Source organism: Oculina patagonica, chromosome 10 (genome assembly GCF_052425735.1).
Source record: "Oculina patagonica isolate OP01 chromosome 10, crgOcupat, whole genome shotgun sequence".
Lineage (NCBI taxonomy): Eukaryota > Metazoa > Cnidaria > Anthozoa > Scleractinia > Oculinidae > Oculina > Oculina patagonica.
In genome coordinates, this window is record NC_135767.1 from 9123290 (window position 1) to 9143441 (window position 20152).

The 20152-nt window shown below is 37.8% G+C and overlaps 1 protein-coding gene across 3 annotated transcripts in view; it reads left to right on the forward strand.

The window, feature by feature from the left end:
• LOC144629310 (phospholipase B-like 1) overlaps positions 1-19809 on the forward strand; it is a 33331-nt gene extending 13522 nt beyond the window's left edge. The window contains exons 7-19 of one of the 3 annotated variants that reach the window (XM_078487537.1): positions 434-559; positions 4142-4218; positions 9851-9921; positions 10579-10651; positions 11638-11798; positions 12681-12780; positions 13922-14000; positions 15838-15942; positions 16380-16422; positions 17090-17199; positions 17940-18002; positions 18139-18195; positions 19245-19809. In XM_078487537.1, the coding sequence (XP_078343663.1) occupies positions 434-559; positions 4142-4218; positions 9851-9921; positions 10579-10651; positions 11638-11798; positions 12681-12780; positions 13922-14000; positions 15838-15942; positions 16380-16422; positions 17090-17199; positions 17940-18002; positions 18139-18195; positions 19245-19292 (1113 nt within the window). In that variant the 3' untranslated portion in view covers positions 19293-19809. Of the gene's footprint in view, positions 1-433; positions 560-4136; positions 4219-9850; positions 9922-10578; positions 10652-11637; positions 11799-12680; positions 12781-13921; positions 14064-15380; positions 15468-15837; positions 15943-16379; positions 16423-17089; positions 17200-17939; positions 18003-18138; positions 18196-19244 lie in introns of those variants that run through there. The other 2 variants (XM_078487538.1, XM_078487539.1) reach the window with 2 other exon arrangements.
• The last annotated feature ends 343 nt before the right edge of the window (positions 19810-20152 follow it).

Genomic DNA, 20152 nt, shown 5'->3' on the forward strand with positions numbered 1-20152 from the left:
CTAATTTCGAGCACTGGAGTACACACTAGGGGACTGGTCCCCAAAGTAAGTCCCAGTGACAAGTCCCTGTGACTATAGTCCCCTGGTGTGTACCAACCTTAAAAGGTAAAAACTTCTCACCGGAGGTGCCAGGTGTTTTTGAAAGTCCTGGTAACTAATAGATGTTCTGTCAATAATTGTAATTCAACTTTGTAGTTTAACTTTGTATTGTGTTGCTCCAGAAAATATCCATACCCCTCCCTTGGAAGGTTTTTTGGTTTGAATCCCCAACCATTCTGGAAGTTCCAGTTAAGCCCCATACTTTCCAAATCCAAAACATTTGGTTTGAAGACCCCCCTCCCCCTCCGAATTTCCAGTGACCTTCAGGTCCATGGGATGGGTATGGATATTCCTTGTTTGACCTTGTATGCAATGTTCTGTTGAATTTTTTAAGGTACTGGGCAAGTTTGCTTTTCAACTTCTCAATGGTGTTGGTGATTACCTTACGTTGCGGGATGTTCTTAATCCTGATGGACGTCCTGACTGGGATAAGATGACCAAAGATGAGATTTTAACTAAGGTATTTGTGTCTGGCCAGATAGTGTCGATTCCCTTGTAAAAATTTTACCGCGAATCGCGGCGCGTTTTTGGCCGCCGCGATTGGCGCGATCGCGCCGCGATTGAGCTTGGATCGCGCCGCGATTCGCGCCGCGATCGGCTTGGATCGCGCCACGATTCGTGCCGCGATTCGCGCCGCGTTTTTGGCCGCCGCGATTCTCGCCTTGCGGCGCGATGGGTCGGGAATCGCGCCGCGATTTGGCTTGAATCGCGCCTAAATCTATAAATTTAAAAACAATTATCTTGGCGTTTTGCATACCGACAAAACAAACACACAGACTGTATCGAAATAACATCATTTATTTACAGAAGCTTACAGAAAAAGACGGCCAGTTTCGCTGCCGAGCACAATTAAATTTCGCAAAGCCGGAGAGCGTGATTGAGTCTTTAGTTTACAAGCAAATAAGTGAACAGTTCTTCTGTAAAATGTGAACAACACATACATAACGGCAACTAACCTTTTACTCGTGCTCAAGCGAAAGAAGATGCAATGATGTGATCTACCAAACGAGCGAACTATCTCTTGCATCTGCGAAGAAGCCGAACCGTCGAAGATGCGCTTTCTTTTCCCCCGAAGCTTTTTTAAATAATACAACATTTAAGTCCCAAGCATCAACAGCTACAACTTTGCATTGAATGGTCCTTACCGTCAAAATGTTTTCCTCTTTCCACTGTTCGAGTTTTGCATTTTTTTTTTATATTCACAGTTTAGCTGTAGTTCAGTCAACAAAGTCCATGACGAAGCGACGAAGCGCTAGCTGTTGAAATTATAAACAAGCTATCCCTCGAATTAACAAAACAAATTCTAGCAGTTTTCACAGAGACGCTTTTCCCTCAAGTTAGGTCCCTTCTAAACTCTTGTTATTAACAGAAGCAGCTAAAAAAGAACACATTTTTCCAGTCCTGATTGTGAAGAGAAAACATACCAACTTTCTCGAAATAAAATTTCTTTTCTGCTTGGGATGGCGTAGCGATTGCGTGTACTATGCACTACGTGACCTAACTCAGCCAATCGTAACGCTCAGTTCACGACACCTTGCGGCAAAAGGCGGGAAAGGACTTCGATGTGTGTGGTCTACGATCGTGGTCTACGGGAAGGTAAATATAAAGCTCTAAAAAAAGCTCATTCTGACAGCCTCTTCGGAGCCACAATTAAATTACATTGTAAATGCCATATAGAGGATTTTTCAATGCAAAAAACGCAATTGCAGCGAATTTCTGATTGTATTTGCATTTGAAGAAAATGGCCGACAGAAATTTGTCATTGGATTGAGCTCAAAGGTATTAAGGTTCCTCAAAGATAAGAAAAGAAAGAAACAAAGTGTTTGAAAAGATTAAAAAACAGACTGTTAAGAAATAAAAATTCTTATCTTTTAATTTATCTTTACTCATTATCACGCGCCGCTTTGTCGCGCCAGTTCGTCTAGACTAAAACTAAATAAAACTTTTCTCGTGGGAATCACGTCCTCACGGCTCACCGTCACGTAATAAAATAATTTTCGACATTTTAAATCAAACTAGTTTTATAACTACTTTGATTAGTACTTAAAGTTTATTTCATCAATACAAGTCATGATTTGCGTTACGACCACAGCATGATTTGTGAGAGTTTCAAAGCATATTGACTTTCTCCCGGTGATCGAGAAGTGAGTTCTCGCCGGGAACACTTCCCGAGATTTATTCCAGCCCCCCAAATCGCGGTGCGGTGGTAATCAATCGCGCCGCGATCGCACTCATCACGCCGCGATCGCGACTATCGCGGCAATCGCGGCGCAATCGCAACTATCGCGGCGCGTTCGCGTTCATTTACAATCGCGTCACGCACGATCGCGTCGCGATGACAACAAATCGCGGCGCGATCGCGTCAGTCGCGGCGCGATCGCGACATTCGCGGCGCGATCGCGGTAAAATTTTTACAAGGGTTAGTATTTATTTATAAAATAACTCAGATACTACGCGCGCTCTGATAGGTCAAATTGTTCAAAAAACCTATGTACTATTATACCGGTAAAGTCCCGCTTCCGTCCCGACATGGTCGCACTACGCTAGATTACGCATAAGGACGAAGAATTAACGTTAGTTTAATATCTTCTTTTGGTCTATCTGATTGTTAAAACGGAGGATATGGTTCTCATTGTGAAAATTTACTGAGGGTGGATCACAAAAATAAATTTTCCCACTCACCACAGTTGGAGCGAAGTAACTAGAGAAAAAAACGAAAACGCAGAGACAAACAAATGAGAAGGAACACAATAAACAGGTCGGCTTTCATCGGACTGGAAAAATATTTAAAACATGGATATTGTTCCATTCAACATTTACTCGGAAATGTTATTTGAAAGGAATTAAAACTACATCAAATTGGTCGTGATGAAAACTTACTTGAATTATTTTGATGGCAGAAACTTACGCTGAGTCCTCGCGCTTGAATTATAATTTTAGTTTTATATGCTTTCAGTGCTTTCTGCCAAGTCTGTTATTCGGCGAAAACGAAAGAATTCGGAATAAATAAAATCATAACAAATTTCTAAAGCAGAGTTCGTGGAACTAACCTTTCTTCTCAATACCTTTGTCAGTCTGCGAAGTTTGTAAACTTGCAAAGTTTTCGTGCAGTTTCTCACTTTCGCGATGAATGACTCCGGCCACAATTTGCTAGTTTTCCACGTCAAAGAACTTTAAAATCGTTGAATAAATTTCGTACTATGTCAGTTGGCATTTTTCCTTTCCTTTCTTATGACTTTTATAGCTTTAAGACAACTTTTGAACGTCTTTGCTCGTCGATCCGTGAATTTTGTGTGCGGAGCTGAACCTGTGTTTTATTCTTTCAGCCGCTGTGATTGGTTTACCGCGTCATCCGATGAACTTGTTGAGAATAAGACATTTGATCACAAAAAATAAAATAGATTCCTATGTCTTTGACGAAAGTTTTCTATAGTAATTTCATAAAAGCAATAAACCGCACTTTCTAGGGCTTTGCTGGGGTAATAAAACCACTTGGGATGTTGGGAGAACACTCAAAAAGCTTTTCTCGTGTTCTCCCAACATTCCGCGTGGTTTTATTACGCCAGTAAAGCCCTAGAAAGCGCGGTCTATTGCTTAAATAATACACATTTTCAAGTTAACACTGTTTTACATGGTGTTTCCTTGGTAATCCTAAAGCATGAAATCTGGAAAACAGGATCCCAAACTGGAAACTACAATCTGGAATTCGGAAACAACAGAAAGGAAAAATTGAAAACATGTAGACATTGATTGAATTATTGTCAAGTAAAACACTTACAATGATCACACAGTGAAATTGCATGGGATGGTACGTTGATGACAGTTTTATGTTGTTAACTTTTTTTTCATTGTTTATTTCTTTATTTTTTTTTCATTGCTTTTTTCATTGTTTTTTTTTTTTTCATTGTCTTTGAAAAGCCCCCATGGGGAGTTTACAATAAAATTTGTATTGTATTGTCAGTATTGTATACTAAATAATTAAATATAATATATTTTTTATCATGAGACATCTAAAGAAACATGTTTTGTATGTTAACTCAAGGTAGGACGAATGGGCCACTGCTCTGCTCTCATAAAGATTCTTCCAGGGTATGAAGATATATTTGCAGGACATTCAAGGTAGGAGCTGATAAAAATTCAAAAGAATACAGTCCAGTGTACGTGTCTACATGTAACTCTTTTTGCAAACCTAAAAAGTTAATGAAGCCATTTATTAACAAATTAAAGGGAGACCCGAGATTTTAATTAATAGTCAAAATGACTTCATAATGGCAAACATAAACAAATTATATTGAGAATACAGTCGACTCCCGATAACTCGAACCTTCAAGGGAAATTGAAAATGGCTCGAGTTATCGGGAGTTCGAGTTATTGAGAGTTTAAAACAAATGACCGAAAATAAGGAAAAACGGTGTTTACTGATTTTCTATCCATACAATGAATACAAGTGTACATTTTAAACAAATTTAATTAGAGTATAGAGAAGCCAAAAGAAAAAGGAACAATATATTTCTAAATCACTGTATAAACCAGAACGTAACGTAACGTAACGTAAAACAATGCAAATCAGCTGCGAACGTTGCAGGTTTTAAAGAGAACAACACTATAGGCTACTGCTGCGGAGTTTATGCGATTTATTTTTTCGAGAAACGGTCAGTTGATTCGTCCTGACGATAATCCTTTAAAGTTTTCTAAGGTTGGGTTTGAAAGAATCGGTATCAACCTCCACAAACAAACTGAACGTCTGTAGCACTAGTAACCAATGGCGTGGCACATTTCGTGTTTTGAGGGGCATTTCGGGGACGACTCTGACTCGTGTACATTTTTATTTCAAAATTTATTCAACGTTTTGGACTACAGTACACTGTTTGTTTTGACCTGTCGGGTATTGACAGACATGGTTCGAGTTATCGGGGGGTAAAATTATATAGAAAATGACCTGAAGGGAAACGAAAATTGGTTCGAGTTAGCGGGAGATTCGAGTTATCGAGGGTTCGAGTTACCGAGGGTAAAATTACAGTAAATGTATGACGGAAATCCAGGGGAAATCGATTTTGGTTCGAGTTAGCGCAAGGTTCGAGTTAGCGAGGGTTCGAGTTATCGGGAGTCGACTGTATGTATATATTTTTGTGTGATGCAAATTAAATAACTACAGTCGAACCTCTGCTTATATTACGGACACCTCCCAAAGGCAGACACTTAGTCATGGTCCCAGGCACCCACATACGAACACTATATTTTTAACCTCCCATAAGTGGACACTTAACTCGATCTCTGAATTCCTAAAGCTGAATGAATGCATGGATGGGAGGTACATCTGTATTATTTAAAGCCCTTGGCTACAAATTCCTTCAATTCTTGCATTAATTTATTAAATTGAGAGTACTACTATTATTGTTATTATTATCATTATTGTTATTATTATTATTATTATTATCATTATTATTATTATTATTACAAGTGAAACCGGTAAAAACAATATATAATTATATATCCCATAGAAAACAGGTAAATGTGAAAATAGATTAGTGTGTATCAATCAGATCAATCTGCAGCTTACTTTCATAAGCAAATGCCCACATTGTGCAGTTCCAGAAAATATCCATACCCACCCCAAGGATGGTCATTGGAAATTCTGAGGGGGATGAGGGTCTCAATAGTACAAACATTTTAAAGAAAGTATGAAGCAAAACTAGAAATCCCAGGGGGTGGGAGGGTCCAAACCAAAGAACCATCCTTGGGGGAGGTATGGATATTTTTTGGAACCACACCCTGTGGAACCAAGCCTGTGCTGCAAAAAAACTTGACACATTAACTTAACCTGGAGTAAAATTTGTGGTCTGCGATAAAAATTATGTAAATTCTCTGTTATTTCATTATTTTTACATGTTTTTATTGAAACAAAAATGTTTTGTCATGAACCTCAGAATGGTTTTAAAACTTACATGTAATTAAGTGTCAGTATTTACATGAAGCCTTATTGGGTTCTAGGAGAAGCCACGAGCCAAGCAGCCCACACTGCCGGAGCTTATCCCGGTATCCGCAGCATTAAGCGGCTAGGAATATTTCTACTCCCCCCTGAATGGGATGCTAGTCAACTGCAGGGTCCCCCCCCAGCATTATGTCGCCGGTACCCATTGATACACCTGGGTGGAGAGAGGCACTATGAGAGTAAAGTGTCTTGCCCAAGAACATAACACAAGTGACCTCGGCCGGGGCTCGAACTCGGACTGCTCGATCCGGAGTCCGGTGCACTAACCATTAGGCCACCGCGCCTCCCATCTGATTGGGTTCTGGGATGTTCATATTATATAAAAAGCCATCAATGTTACTTAAGTATATTCAGGTTTAAACTGGCAACATGTGGGAATCAATCATGTGATAATTTTATTACATTGACACAGTGTGTATTTTTGAGTTCATTTTGACTAACAGGAATGCCCTTGCAAAGTCTTCCAAGTAACCTGTAAATAGAAACAAAACAAACAAAAGACTATTATTTTGCTGAAATTGCTATTTTCCAGCATGCAGACTGTATATTAAAATTAAATGGCCCTTTTCAGTGTGTGAAAACTGGCTGCTTTTATGTTAGGCCAGTGGATCCAATATTTTTTTCCACTTGCTACTGTAGATAGCCAAATGACATTTATGGATTTTTATTTTTTGTTGTAGTTGTTTCGAAAGAAACATGTGGCTTCGGGTAAGCTTATAATGGTTTCACCTTGCCCAGTCTTCCTAGGTCAGGCAAGGAAGAAATCAATTTTCTTTGCACCCTTCCTTTCATTAATTATTGCAGAAAAATGTCATATTATTTTAATAATCTTTAAAAATGTTTTGGACCCTAAAACTGAATTTTGTAATCTGTTCATTTCAAAGCATTACATCACTGAAATCTATGTATGGTATTCTTGTAGAGCAAGTTGCCAACAAAAATTAAGCTGAAGTTTATTTAAATCGAATTTACAGCTACTGCTTGGCTAATTTTAATTTATGAGTTAAAAAAACTTGGGTCTTGACAAAGTGCGAGCCAACAAGTCATGAGAGCTATTCCACTATATACAAATAGCACATTGGTTGGCCTAAAAAGCTCCCTGGTTAGCCTAAGCAGTACTCCAGTTAGCCTGAGTATAGTTAGCTGAGGTTAATTGCTTCAGGTTATGCTATTTATTGGAGTTAGGTATTTTGGCTTGTATGGCACTTATGTGTCATGAAACATACGAGCCATGAAAGCCATTCCAGTTAGCCTACATAAGATTCCGGTTAGCCTATATAGTACTCTGGTTAGCCTTAAAAGCACTTTGGTTGCCAAAGGGTACATCATGTTGCTTGCAGTTAGCTTTATATTGGGTTTAGGGTTTTCTGGCTTGCTTAAGTTAAAGGCCTCGCGAATTTTTTACATTGCTACTTTAAAATGCTACTGTAGGTCATCCAACAACTAAAAATACAGGCCTTAAAAACAAACAGATTTTGTGTAAAGTAGACAAATGTCTGGACAAAAAGCAGATCTTAAATGCCTCAGGCACTGAATGTGTGTAGAGAGAAGGAAGGGAATTGCCAGAATTGACTGTCACATAACTATGTGTAAAACTAAGAGATCAACAATTACCTGAACTCCATAGTTTAACTCACTGAACAGTAATCCAGAATGTGCTGTCAAAACATTAGGCATTCTATTAGTCCCTGACCTGTAAACCACAAAATGCAAAGGAAACGTAAATCTATGTTTACCAATACAATAAAACATCATGGGAAGAACAAATTTTGAGTTAAGAAATGGTCTCATTTATTAAACATACCCAAAAAGGCATTCCAAAACGTGAGTAGCACTGTTTAATTAAAGTCTAGATTAGCTACCAGGTTGACTGCAAGTAGTCTCTAGTCTAACTTAAAAAAAGAGATCACACTGAGCTGAAATGTTTCTTCCAATTTCAAAGGTATCACATAAAATCTTCCTGACGTAATTTTTCTTTGCGGTCTAAAATGGCCATTTGGTCAATATTTTGAGGAACATTTCCTCATGTATAAATAATGAAAAGATGCGAGTATTATTAATTTGGAAAACAGTAGCTTAAAATTCAGATAACGAACATAAATAACAGTTGTATGCCTCGACGAAATGACTGCCATTTAATACTATCGCCTTGTTCTCACCATCTATTTTTTTACGCCTAGCCAGGCTTTAATTCCAGTAAGCTTAGTTGATAATCATGATAAACGTCGAAGACATAAGCTTTAACCAGTCTAAAAAAATCGTTGTTCAATAAGAAACGCTCACCTCAGTCTCAGGTCCCTGTTAGTTTCTTTTGCCCACGTTTTCGCACGTCAATACTCATTCCATATTCTTCTTTATCCGGGATACAAATAAAGGAGGTTTTCCCCGCGTTTGGGGACTCGTTTTGATCGCGTCAAGAAGGAAAAACATCGACAAAACTGTCCTCTATAACTCAAAATTTTGTCGCATAGTCGCCATTTTGAAAATACTCTTCATGAGCCCACAATACGGACCACGGGGAATCCGCTGGGGTGACCACCAGCAGGGGGAGGGGGAGGGGCAGCTATTTAACTTCTCCCCAGGCCCACTCCCTTCGTCTGGAAGAAATTACATTCAACCTCGCGAAAGGCAATTGAAATGAGAAAAAACTGACAACGCTATTATAAAGAGCATACACTCCTCCCTTTGGCAAAATTTTCTTTTATTCCTACCACAAATTGTTGTTGAGAAGGAAGCCAACGAACTTTTCAGTTGTATTTTTTACTGCCGTCCTTTTTTAGGAAAAAGTAATAATGGCCATTTTTAAAAACACTATTTAAAAAGCTACAACTTGGCGTAAAAAAATCTCAAGAGAGAGATACAGGTAAAGTTTTCAAGCGAATTTAAAACTGCGGTCCGTTCTGGTCACGTGACCAATGACGTCATAACAATAAAAGTGATAAAAATGTACTTAACATATAAATATCTACCAACATGTAATTTTTTGCTTCCTCACATTTAATGCAACGCCAGATACGCACTTGTACCCAGACTCCCACTTTTTGAAAATTGTACATAGCCCCCTTAATTTTTTATATTTTTTTCGGTACCCGGGCAGTCTGAAATACCTCACACCAATGTGCTTCAAACTGCAATGACTGCTTTTTCAGTAACAAAATATCTTTGTCACAGTGAGCAAAAACGAACTTCAGGGCAATGTCACGTGACTAATGACGTCATCGTCCTACGACTTATACAAGAAGTAGTTTATGGTAGGAGTTATTTCTATACGACGTACTACTCCTGCTGACTTCAAACTGACCAAGTTATTTGGCATTGACAATTTTTCAGTTGCAAAGGAGTTTGGGAAGGTTTTTATTATAATTATATATTGTTTTTATAATTATTATTATTATTATTATTATTATTATTATTATGTTCCTTACGTAATGTTTGCTTAAAGTCCTTAGCGCCGAGACCAAACCATGGTCCTGGGGCACTAAAGGGTAGCCAGTTTTTAGCTTGACAACACCCTCCTCAAAATATGCGCTGTACCCAGCAAGGTTATCTTCTGTAGTTCACTGATTATTATTATTATTATTATTATTATTATTATTATTATTATTATTATTATTATTATTATTATTATTATTATTATTGAGGTACCTGTAAATAACTTACCCATGCATGCTCACAAATTGTCTTTTGTGTTAATGCATTTTTGATGGATTAGGTATCTTAGTATTATTTAAATTTAATATTAATTTTTGTTGCATATAGCTGGTTCGAGTATGGTGCAACAATGAGAATATACAAACATTACTACTTCAATCTGAAGGATCCAAGTACAGGTCTGTCAGTGGGTGTTTGGCTAATGTAAATGTAACACATGCATCACAGAATAAATGACAATTTTTATAATTGTTGATACTGTATGAGAATTTTTATTTAAAATGCATAATGCAGTGGCTTGCACTGTTATCTTTTTGTGTGAGTTTTGTGTAAGAGACTGGTCACCCAGCTCAGATAAACGTCCATTCTAAGGAAGGTTTTTTTTTTAAAAAAAAAGTTTACATGTAAGCTCATTTTAAGTATTATCAGACTGTTTCACTTCATAATGAGGCCTTGTGGTTTGGGAGGGGGAATTAAGGTTGCATGTCTCCCATTTGAATTTCAGACCTTTTCCTGTCTACACTTTGCTGTCAGTATTTCAACACAAGTCTTGTCATTTGTCATATTAATTTCATGTTGCAGTTTCATGCAATTATGCTTTAATTGTCACTTTTCAAAATCGGGTCTTCTAATGCTCTTTTTAATAATATTTCTTTTAATTAGCTTCTAGTTGCTACCCAGAAATATTTTAGTCACAGTTACGATCGCATGTGGTGGACCTCCATTCTGAAAATAAAATAATGTAGCAGGAGCCATCTTCACTAAAAATTGTTTATTAACTGCAAAACAAGAATTCCCTGCTCACAAATCTTATTATTAATTTTTTGACCATGCAGGTGCTAAACGGATGTCTTTCTCAAGCTACGCTGGCTATCTGGTATCACTGGATGACTTTTATATTATGGACAGGTAAGAACAGGCTGCTGTCATGGACTGGCTAACTGATGGAGGGACGGACAGATGGACAGACCAACGGACAGACCCACTGACAGATAGAGGAATGGAAGAACTGACTGACTGACTCACTGACTCACTGACTGGAGGATGACCCACGACTGATGACTGACGACCATGGAGGAACAGAAGGATGGACTGACTGACTGACTGACCGACCAACTGACTGACTGACTGACTGGACTGACTGACTCACTGACTGACTTACTGACTGACTGGAGGATGACCGACGACTGATGACTGACGACCGTGGAGGAACGGAAGGATGAACTGACTGACTGACTGACTGGAGGATGACCAATGACTCTTGACCATGGAGGAACAGAAGGATGAACTGACTGACTCACAGCTGGACAGAAGAATAGATGTCAGACAGACCAACTGACTGACTGATGGACTGACAGATGGATAGACTTGACTGACTGACTGACTGACTGACTGACTGATGAATCGATCGGTGGTCAGTTGGTCATTCTGTTTGTAGGTCAGTTGGTTGGTGAAACTGGAATTTTGAGGGTCACAGGTTTGTCAGAGACACCCTCATTAAATAAGGTTCTTACAAGAAAGACCGAGGGTGTTACTCTCCTAAAACAGGCCAGGCCATAGCTCTTTCCCAAGCTGTCAAGCTGTTGCCCACTATTTGAGAATCATCTGGGTATTCACAAATTTGCTCATAAAGGCTGTAGTTATATTTACCGGAAAATCCAGTCTCAACTATATATTAGCCCATCTCAGCGGGCATTTTATCTTAACAATCTCTTGCGATTAAACAATTATTTCATTGCAGTACTGATGAATTGTGGTAGTGAATGTAAAGAAAACATTTTCTTAGATCCTGATGATTCTGAATAACTTTTCGATTAGCTTTTTCTTATGATTGAAGAGGAATGGGTATTGTCTACTAAAGAAATGTTCTGATTTTTTTCCCTTTACTCCATCAGTGGCTTGATTATGGTTCAGACAACAAACAGCATGTTCAATAATTCCCTGTTAAAGTATGTCTCACCAGAATCCCTTCTAGCCTGGCACAGAGTGCGCCTTGCTAACTTGATGGCTCATAACGGCAAAGAATGGGCAGAAGTTTATAAACAGTATAACTCAGGTATTGAAATTCTCCCCTGCTTTTAAGGGGTCAGTACCGTAAAGTTCTGTGTATAAGCCGCACCCGTAGATAAGCCACTGACCCCTGATTTTTGACTTAAATTTTGAGGAAAAGGTGCGGCTTATACATGGATCTTTACGGTAGTTAGAGGCGTGGTGGCCTAATGGTTACATGAAGCTCACTGGACTCTTGACTGACTGATCTGGGTGCAAGTGCTGTCTGGGTTTATTGTGTTGTTGTTTCAGGACAAGACAATGTGCAGTTACTGTATCCCTCTTATTACCAAAAAAAAAAACTAATGTGTAATTATGGTAAACTGAAATAGCCCGATAAACTCATCTGACATTCAAGTTAAAAAATTCAAAGGAAGTGAGTGATGTCATTGGAATTACTGATCTCTTATTTCCTACTCAAGGATGTCGCTGAATATGTGACTAGTTGGATTTCCCTTTTGAGCTCAGGCCCTGGCTGGAATCACTCTGTTGTGACATTTCACACCAAAATTTTCTACTCAATAGATTTTTTTAAAATTTTTACTGCGAACAGATAATGAGTTACTTGTGTCAGGAATGCAAAAAAAAAAAACGTTGGAGTCACTGACTTCGTTTCAGAGATAGGAATAATGAATTTAGGGTGAATAGTCTACAATTTTTGAAATGTAAATATTTCTTTAAAGCAGCTTTTCGCTTTCACCAATTTCACCCTCCAGTTTGCTATTGTGCAAAGTGTGACACAAGGTGGCCTAAATTAAATATAGGGCCCTTTGATCAGGGGATCATGTTGTGAGGGATGGGTTGCAGCTCTCGGGTCTTCAATGTTGGGTGTGTTGAGGTGTTTCACCACATGTGACTGATCACAGATGTGCATTTTTTTTCCTCATAGGTACTTACAACAATCAGTACATGCTCCTAGATCTGAAACAAGTTGAGTTGAAGAAATCCCTGCTCAGGGGAGCCCTGTGGGTAGTGGAACAAATTCCAGGGTATGTAGTGAATACCAGAGTAACTAAACAATCATTAGATTGAAGCTTCTTGACTGCTCTGCAGGGCAAACACTTCTAACATTCTTATACCATACATGTGCGTCCATTATTAATCTGACTGTGAATAAACACTAGGTTTGCAATGCATGCAGAATGCCACAGCCCTTCCAAAGCATGTAAAGAAGGGTTATGTAGGGATATAGCCCTCTCTCTGCATCCTTCATATGCCTAAATGCTTATTAAATAATTTTTGTCACTATTTTCAAAACAGTGCAGGGAGCAAATTGTATTTCAAGGTCAGAAGGAAAATCACAGAATCTTGATTTTTTTGTGCTCAAATGATAGAGTAAAAAATCCAACTGAGGTTACAAATTATATTAATTGATATGAAATACAAGTAAATGACAAGACATGTGAGTGGCATCATGATTGACATGTTTGACAATTTTGTGACACAATGATTGACATGTGAGCCATTTAAATAAGTGACATGATATTGACATGTTAGACATGTGAATGGCATGCAAATGACACAATGATTGATATATAAGACATGTAAGTTTTATGGTGATGTTGCACATGAAGGTGACAATGACATGTAAGACATGTACAGGGCCTCATGTACATGCCAGGACATGTAAAGGGCCTCTTTATATGAGAGCTGAGATGAGTTTCATCCTGGGATGAATTTTGTCCCGGGATGAAACAAATTTCATTTTACATGAGCGTGTTCATCCCAGGATGCTGGGATGTAAGGCGTCCCACCCGAGTTGAAGTCATCTTGCCCGTGCTTACATTACATAACATTTCATCCCGGAAAGGCTGTTTACATCATGATGGCATTTTTCGTCAGGTCAGATCCCGTCCCGGGATGACATTTCATCCCGGTGCTCAGGACAGGGATGAAATTGTCCCAGGATGAAGTCATCCCAGGACAAATCATGTAGACAGCAACAAGAAAATGACCAGACACCGAGATGAATTCATTCCGTTACGAAAGTCATCTCGGGACGAAAATTCTCATGTAAAGAGGCCCTAAGTGCCATGATGATTGTCATGTTAGATGTGCTGACATGATTATTGACACGAAACATGCTGTCACGTAAAAAAAAGTTAATGGTTTTGATGTCCTACTTGTCAGGTTGGTGGTGAGTGGAGATCAAACTAAGATCCTACGTGAAGGTTACTGGCCATCCTATAACATTCCTTTCTATGAATCGGTGGGTGGCATCTTGGTTGTGCTTAGTAACAATAATATATATTTTCTTTTTGAGTTGATAAAGGTTCAGGACAACTCGGATTAATATTAATCGGATTAATATTAATCCTAATGATTATTATAATCCAGTAATAGATTATTATAATCCAGTTATAGATTATTATAATCCAGTAATAGATTATTATAATCTATTACTGAGGTTTGAGCCGTGCCTTAATCCATTAGGATTAATATTAATCTTATGTAAGATTAATATTAATCGGATTAATATTAATCTTAATAATAAATCTCAACAACTCAATCCTAGTCCAAAGCTTCCGAACTGAACCATATACTGGCATATACAAAACGCAAAATAGTCAACAGACTTGCGCGTGAAAGATTTCAAATCTATATTTGAATCATGTGGTGCCAACGCGTGCCAACGCAACGCTACGAACGAGGGCGGTAAAAAATCCTAAACATCGAGCTAAAAAAGACAGAGCGCTCGATCAAAATAATACAAGAAGCATAGCCTTTACAACACACAGTGTCTCTCTGAAACCAACTTTCAGCTTTTTCATAGTAAAGTTGAACCAGTCTCTGGCGAAGCCGGACCAAGATAACCCGTGATAAGACAATACATCTTGCAACAATATTGATTAAAATACCGGGCCCGGCGTCAATAAAATGCAAGTAGTTTACATTTTCACGTAACATTTCATATCTTTTACTTCAAGGGCGAACAATTTGAGAGCCTAAAGCATATCTTGCAAATAGAATTGAGCCAAAACAAACTGAACTAGCACAACATGTGGCAGAGTACAGATTTAGAGGTGTCCGTTCAACTCTACTTGTAAACGGAAACCACGCAGCGCGGACTAATGACCTCTAGACACTTCCTTGGCCACAATCTTACGGCTCTATTCAAAACATAATGCCTCCAAATAAAAACAGTACCCTCAGAAAGAAGTCAGAAGCAAATAAGGTCGAAAGACCGAACTAACATAGAACGGCAAAGGTACAAATGTCACGAACGTAGGAGTCGTGACGTGACGGATGTGATTAGTGACTTCTGTTTTGACAGTCCTGTGTTGTAAGTCTGCAGTGTGTTTGTCGTCAGATAGTCAAATAGACATATCTGTTTTCCGAACATTCAAAAAAAAAATTAATCAGGATCATAATAGAGATTAATATTAATCCGGATTATAATATTAATAATAATCTAATCCCTCCAATTTTTTGCCGTGCCTTAATCTATTACTGGATTATAATAATATATTACTGGATTATAATAATCTATTACAGGATTATAATAATCTATTACTGGATTATAATAATCCTATTATAATCTATTATTATTATAATCCGCGGATTAATATTAATCCGAGTTGTCCTGAAGGTTGAAGACTCCAAACATCAACACTCCAAATTCATTAAAACATTATATTTATATTTATCAACTTCTAGTTGATAAGTTAACTTCTCTTGTCCACTGATGCAATACAACAGTTCCTTTAGAATCTAATATATTTGTTCTTTTGTAAGACAAGTATGTACTAAGACATTTTTCCTGAGTGTAAAGTATTAATTTCCCTTGCAGTTTGTACATGATTGTAATGCATTTTTTGTTTTTTGCTCTGAGACCTGGTAGTACATAAACGGTATAATTTAATTATTATCCCTTACTTTCTTTTTTATGACAAAGTTAAAATTAATGTGGAGTCTCTTTAGGGGTTAAAATGCGTGAAACTTCAAAATAATAACTAGTCCACTGAAAAAAAAAAAAGGTAGCAAAATATTCTATAATATTCTATCATATTATTTAATATATAATGTAACATATTTTCTTTCTTTAGATATACAATCTGAGTGGTTTTCCTGAGTTTGTGAAGAAACATGGATTGTCATATTCATACCAGCTGGCTCCAAGAGCTATGATATTCCGTCGGGATCAAGGAAAGGTAACTGCTCTAGCTGAAATTGTTCCTTTTTAAGTTGATCCTAAATGTAGCCTTTGAAGTTTAGATGTGACCAAGTGGTTGTCCGTTGACAAACAATTGAAGTGATTCCAGAGCTTGTTGCATGAATACACCTGCACATCTCTATTCAATGTTTTTTTCAGTTTTTTGTGTCATTTGTTCACATCAAATTGTCAAGAAATGTCCCTGCCAAATTTAAACCTCTTGCAAGCTTCACGCAAAATGTAATAAAATAAAAATCGTGATAAATCAAAAGTCGCCATTCTTTTTTCGCAACTGAAACGAGAAGACCTAACAACCTTACAGTCATGCTAAAGCTGGCGTTGTGGTAAGATAATTATTGCGACCGTAGACTAGTTCAATTTTTTGTGTGCATGCCAAAATTTAATTTTTTATAGTTCAGTTTTCTTACTTTTCAGGTTGTGGATATTGAGTCAATGAAGTACATTCTGCGCTACAATGGTATGTTTCCCCTTGAAGTCCCCTTATTGCAAGCTTGCTACTGACATCACAGCGGCCATGCTGGTGGACAAAAACAAAGCGTCCCTCTCCGCTGGGAACTTAACTCTTTTATCATGCAAATTCTGCGAAAAATTTTTATTGTTTTGTCCACCAACTTGGCCGCTTTGTCACGTGGTTGCAATCCGAAAATACTGGTATGCAAAAGACAGATTCTCCGACCAGGTTTCCGTGTAGTTTAAAGAAAGCAAACAGCGTTCTTTAATCAATAAAAGTATTTTAGTCACCTTCAGAGTCATATTAGTAACTGCTGAAGGATTCAATGTTAATGAACAACTTGACAAGTCAAAGCCATGCATGTATTGTTAAGTTAAAACGAAGAAAATCATAACCATGCAGGAAATTTGGATACCCGGTCTAAATAAGCATAGATTTATACAATTTTATTTCTCCCTTTACTCCGTAGTTCTTGTTTCGATTGAGAAGATATATCAAACACTCGAGAGAGTGTTTCATCGGGATATCCAAACACTGAGAAGAGAGTTGAAAATACATATTACGCCAAGTCATTTTTACGTCCATGGCTAAACCTGCACATTGAAGAGTTTTACAGTGTTTTTAGGAAAGTTGTATTTATAAGTGATGTATAAACCCATGTTCTTCTTTACAGACTATCCTCATGATCCATACTCGGATAACAACCCGTATAACTCCATTTGTTCAAGAGGTGATCTTCTAATTCCTTCAGACAGAAGCCCTGGCGGCTGTTACGACACCAAAGTAAGCTTCTATGTCTGTGGCAGTACAATGGAACAGTTTTCTAATGTTGTTGTTGTTTTTTTAAATTATGTAAAGCTTCTTATTCCTAATGGCAATCAGCATTGCTGCGTCAAATAGCAAGGTCAAAGCACGTACATGTAACCGGTAGCAGGCGCGGGAAAACGTGTACTGAACCAGTGAAGCGCGGGAAAACATGTAACCAGTGCCACGCGCGGGAAAACATGTAACCAGTGACAAGGACGGAAAAACATGTAACCAGTGAGTGCCATGCGCGGGGAAACATGTAACCAGTGAGTGCCATGCGCGGGGAAACATGTAACCAGTGAAACGCGGGAAAATATCCAACACGTGACAAGCGCGGGAAAATATGCAACAAGTGACAAGCGCGGGAAAATATGCAACAAGTGACAAGCGAGGGAAAACATGAAACAAGTGACAAGCGAGGGAAAACATGTAAGCAGTGAAGCACAAGGAAAGTCATGTAAGGTGATTGTCTGCATGTGAAGAATAATCTTTGCTGTGATTGGGTAAAGAGATATCCAGTCGAAAAACCAAGCAAAAGCATCGCTTATCCCCTCCTATCCACCTCTCCCTCCGCACATGGCTGGGGTTACTCCCCGGCATTCTTTGGTAGAGTTGTTGCTTACAGAGCTAAAAACCCTGACTATTTTAAGCGTGACTTCACGTTTCCCCATGCCGTTCTTAGACCCGATACACTTATTGTTTTATCATGTTTTCAGGTGACGGATTACTCGAGGGCCAAATCATTAATGTCAGAAGCTATCAGTGGCCCCACTTATCAGGTAACACTGAATTTTGTTTAGTTCTTTACAATGCAATCAGTATCTTTCGAAAAGTTTTTGGTATCTTAATTAGTAGCATTCAAACTACTGCTTTAGTGTTGTTTGTCTCTAATCCCATACCATGCTCTTTTTGTAGGGTTTACCCGTGTTTTGCTGGAGTAATTACTCCTTCCCAAACAAGCATGTTGGTTTGGTAAGTACATTTCAGTATTTGGAACCAAATGAGCTGTTTCATGATGTTTTTCTTCCTTAAAAAACTGTTATTTTGAGGTTTTTGTACATCTTGAAAATGACTTAAACCCTATTTAGACCGGACTTTTAGGTTCTTTTTAACTTCCAGAATATTTAAGCACTCACAATGAAACTTTGAGGATATATAGTATGTCCGAAAATCTATCTTTTGGTATACGTCACGTGGGACGATGACGTCACATCAGGTGACAATTACATCATAATGTCAAAGCAGTCGCCATCTTGGATCCGCCATCTTTGATTTCAAACTTTTTCCAAAACGTCAGAAAACCGCCAAAAACTCAAAATCAATAAAGCTGTGCGTAGAAACCGTAAAAAGGTGAAAATATTTGCATTAAAGTTATTTTACATTACAAATCTTGGAAAACATGCCTGACAAAATGTCGTTGCCATGGTGACGTCAAGTTCCTTACTAAAAACCTATCTTACCAAATTATTCCCAGATAAATTTTAGATAAACCTTCAAAGTTTGACAACGTTTGGTTGAATCTTGAAAAAGTTTTAAGCGTTCAAAGTCAGCGCGGGCACTTTCCATCCCCCCTGGGTCTGGATAGGGTTAAAATATCGTGACATAGCTCATTTAACTCAAGGTCAGAGTTAGTCGACAACTTACTTGATTGTGGTAAGAATCCTTAAAGAATTTTATCTGCAGTCAATTTGGAACAAGGTTGACAACTTCAGTCTAACCTACAGTGTCAAGAATATTCGTTCTTTTGTTCGCTCGTTTGTTTGTTGGCTCGCTCGTTCGCTCGTTCGTTTGTTCGTTCGTTCGTTCGTTTCTTCGTTTGCCTGTTTGTTCGTTGGTTCGTTCTTGTGTGCGTTCGTTCGTTCGGTCGGTCTGTCTCTCGTTCGTTCACGCGTTCGTTCGTTCGTTCGTTCTCTCGCTCATTTGTTCTTTCGTTCGTTCATTTTTTCAGTCAAAGTATATTTTTATTTGACATGTTGTACTTTTAAGCATTGTTAACCTGTGATCGTTCTTTTTTCTTTCAGCCGGACTGCTACAACTTTGACTTTGTGACAATGAAGCCAAAGTTTTGAAAAATAACAGTGGAAAAACATTTTTGTCAAACCTACAGATATTTTAGAAATACACTTCAAAAACCACTCCGAGAACATTTGCTTAGACTCTATATTCAAGGCTTTTTTGCATTATTAATTAAATAATCTTTAATAAAAGTAATAAGACTTGTTTTCGGAGTGGTTTTCGTTGTAGAATAATAATTCCCAATTTGATTGACGTAGCAGTATCAAGCACTTTGTGTTATTTGTTTTTATAACTCCTCGGAATTTTTACAACAAATTTTGAGCATTCGTTTCGCTTTTCATGAAGTTATTTTTGCCATTTAGTTTTATAGATTTTGAATATCTCATTTTTATGTGAAAAGTTTTAAGTTTTTATAATTCATCATTTAATAATGTATTAATATATAAGTCCATCAAATTTTCCGAGATTAGATAAATGACCATAAATAGATATGTTTATACTTTATTTAAATTATCGCAAGCACCACTCATTGATGCAAGTCTGAAAATAAAAACTTACTAATTATTTTTTTTTAATTTGTGCTGGTATTATTTAAACCTCGGAATTTCCAGCCATGTAGTAAAATACACGAAATATTTGATTGTAAATTGCTAGATGTGATTTTAGCTCATGTGGGACAACAAAGTGCATCTTTTTTAGTTTAACAGTGACACTGTTGAGCTATGAACGCTAAAAATACTCGCACTCACCTCTGATCTATAACTTGCAACACACCATATCATGCGTTCATTAGCATGAGCAGTTGTAGTAAAGATAGCGCGCGCAAAGGATCATTAAATTGCTCCGACTAGCCAATGACAAATATCACACGTAAATAACGTGATCCGAAGTAACTTTGAAATACGGAAATTAT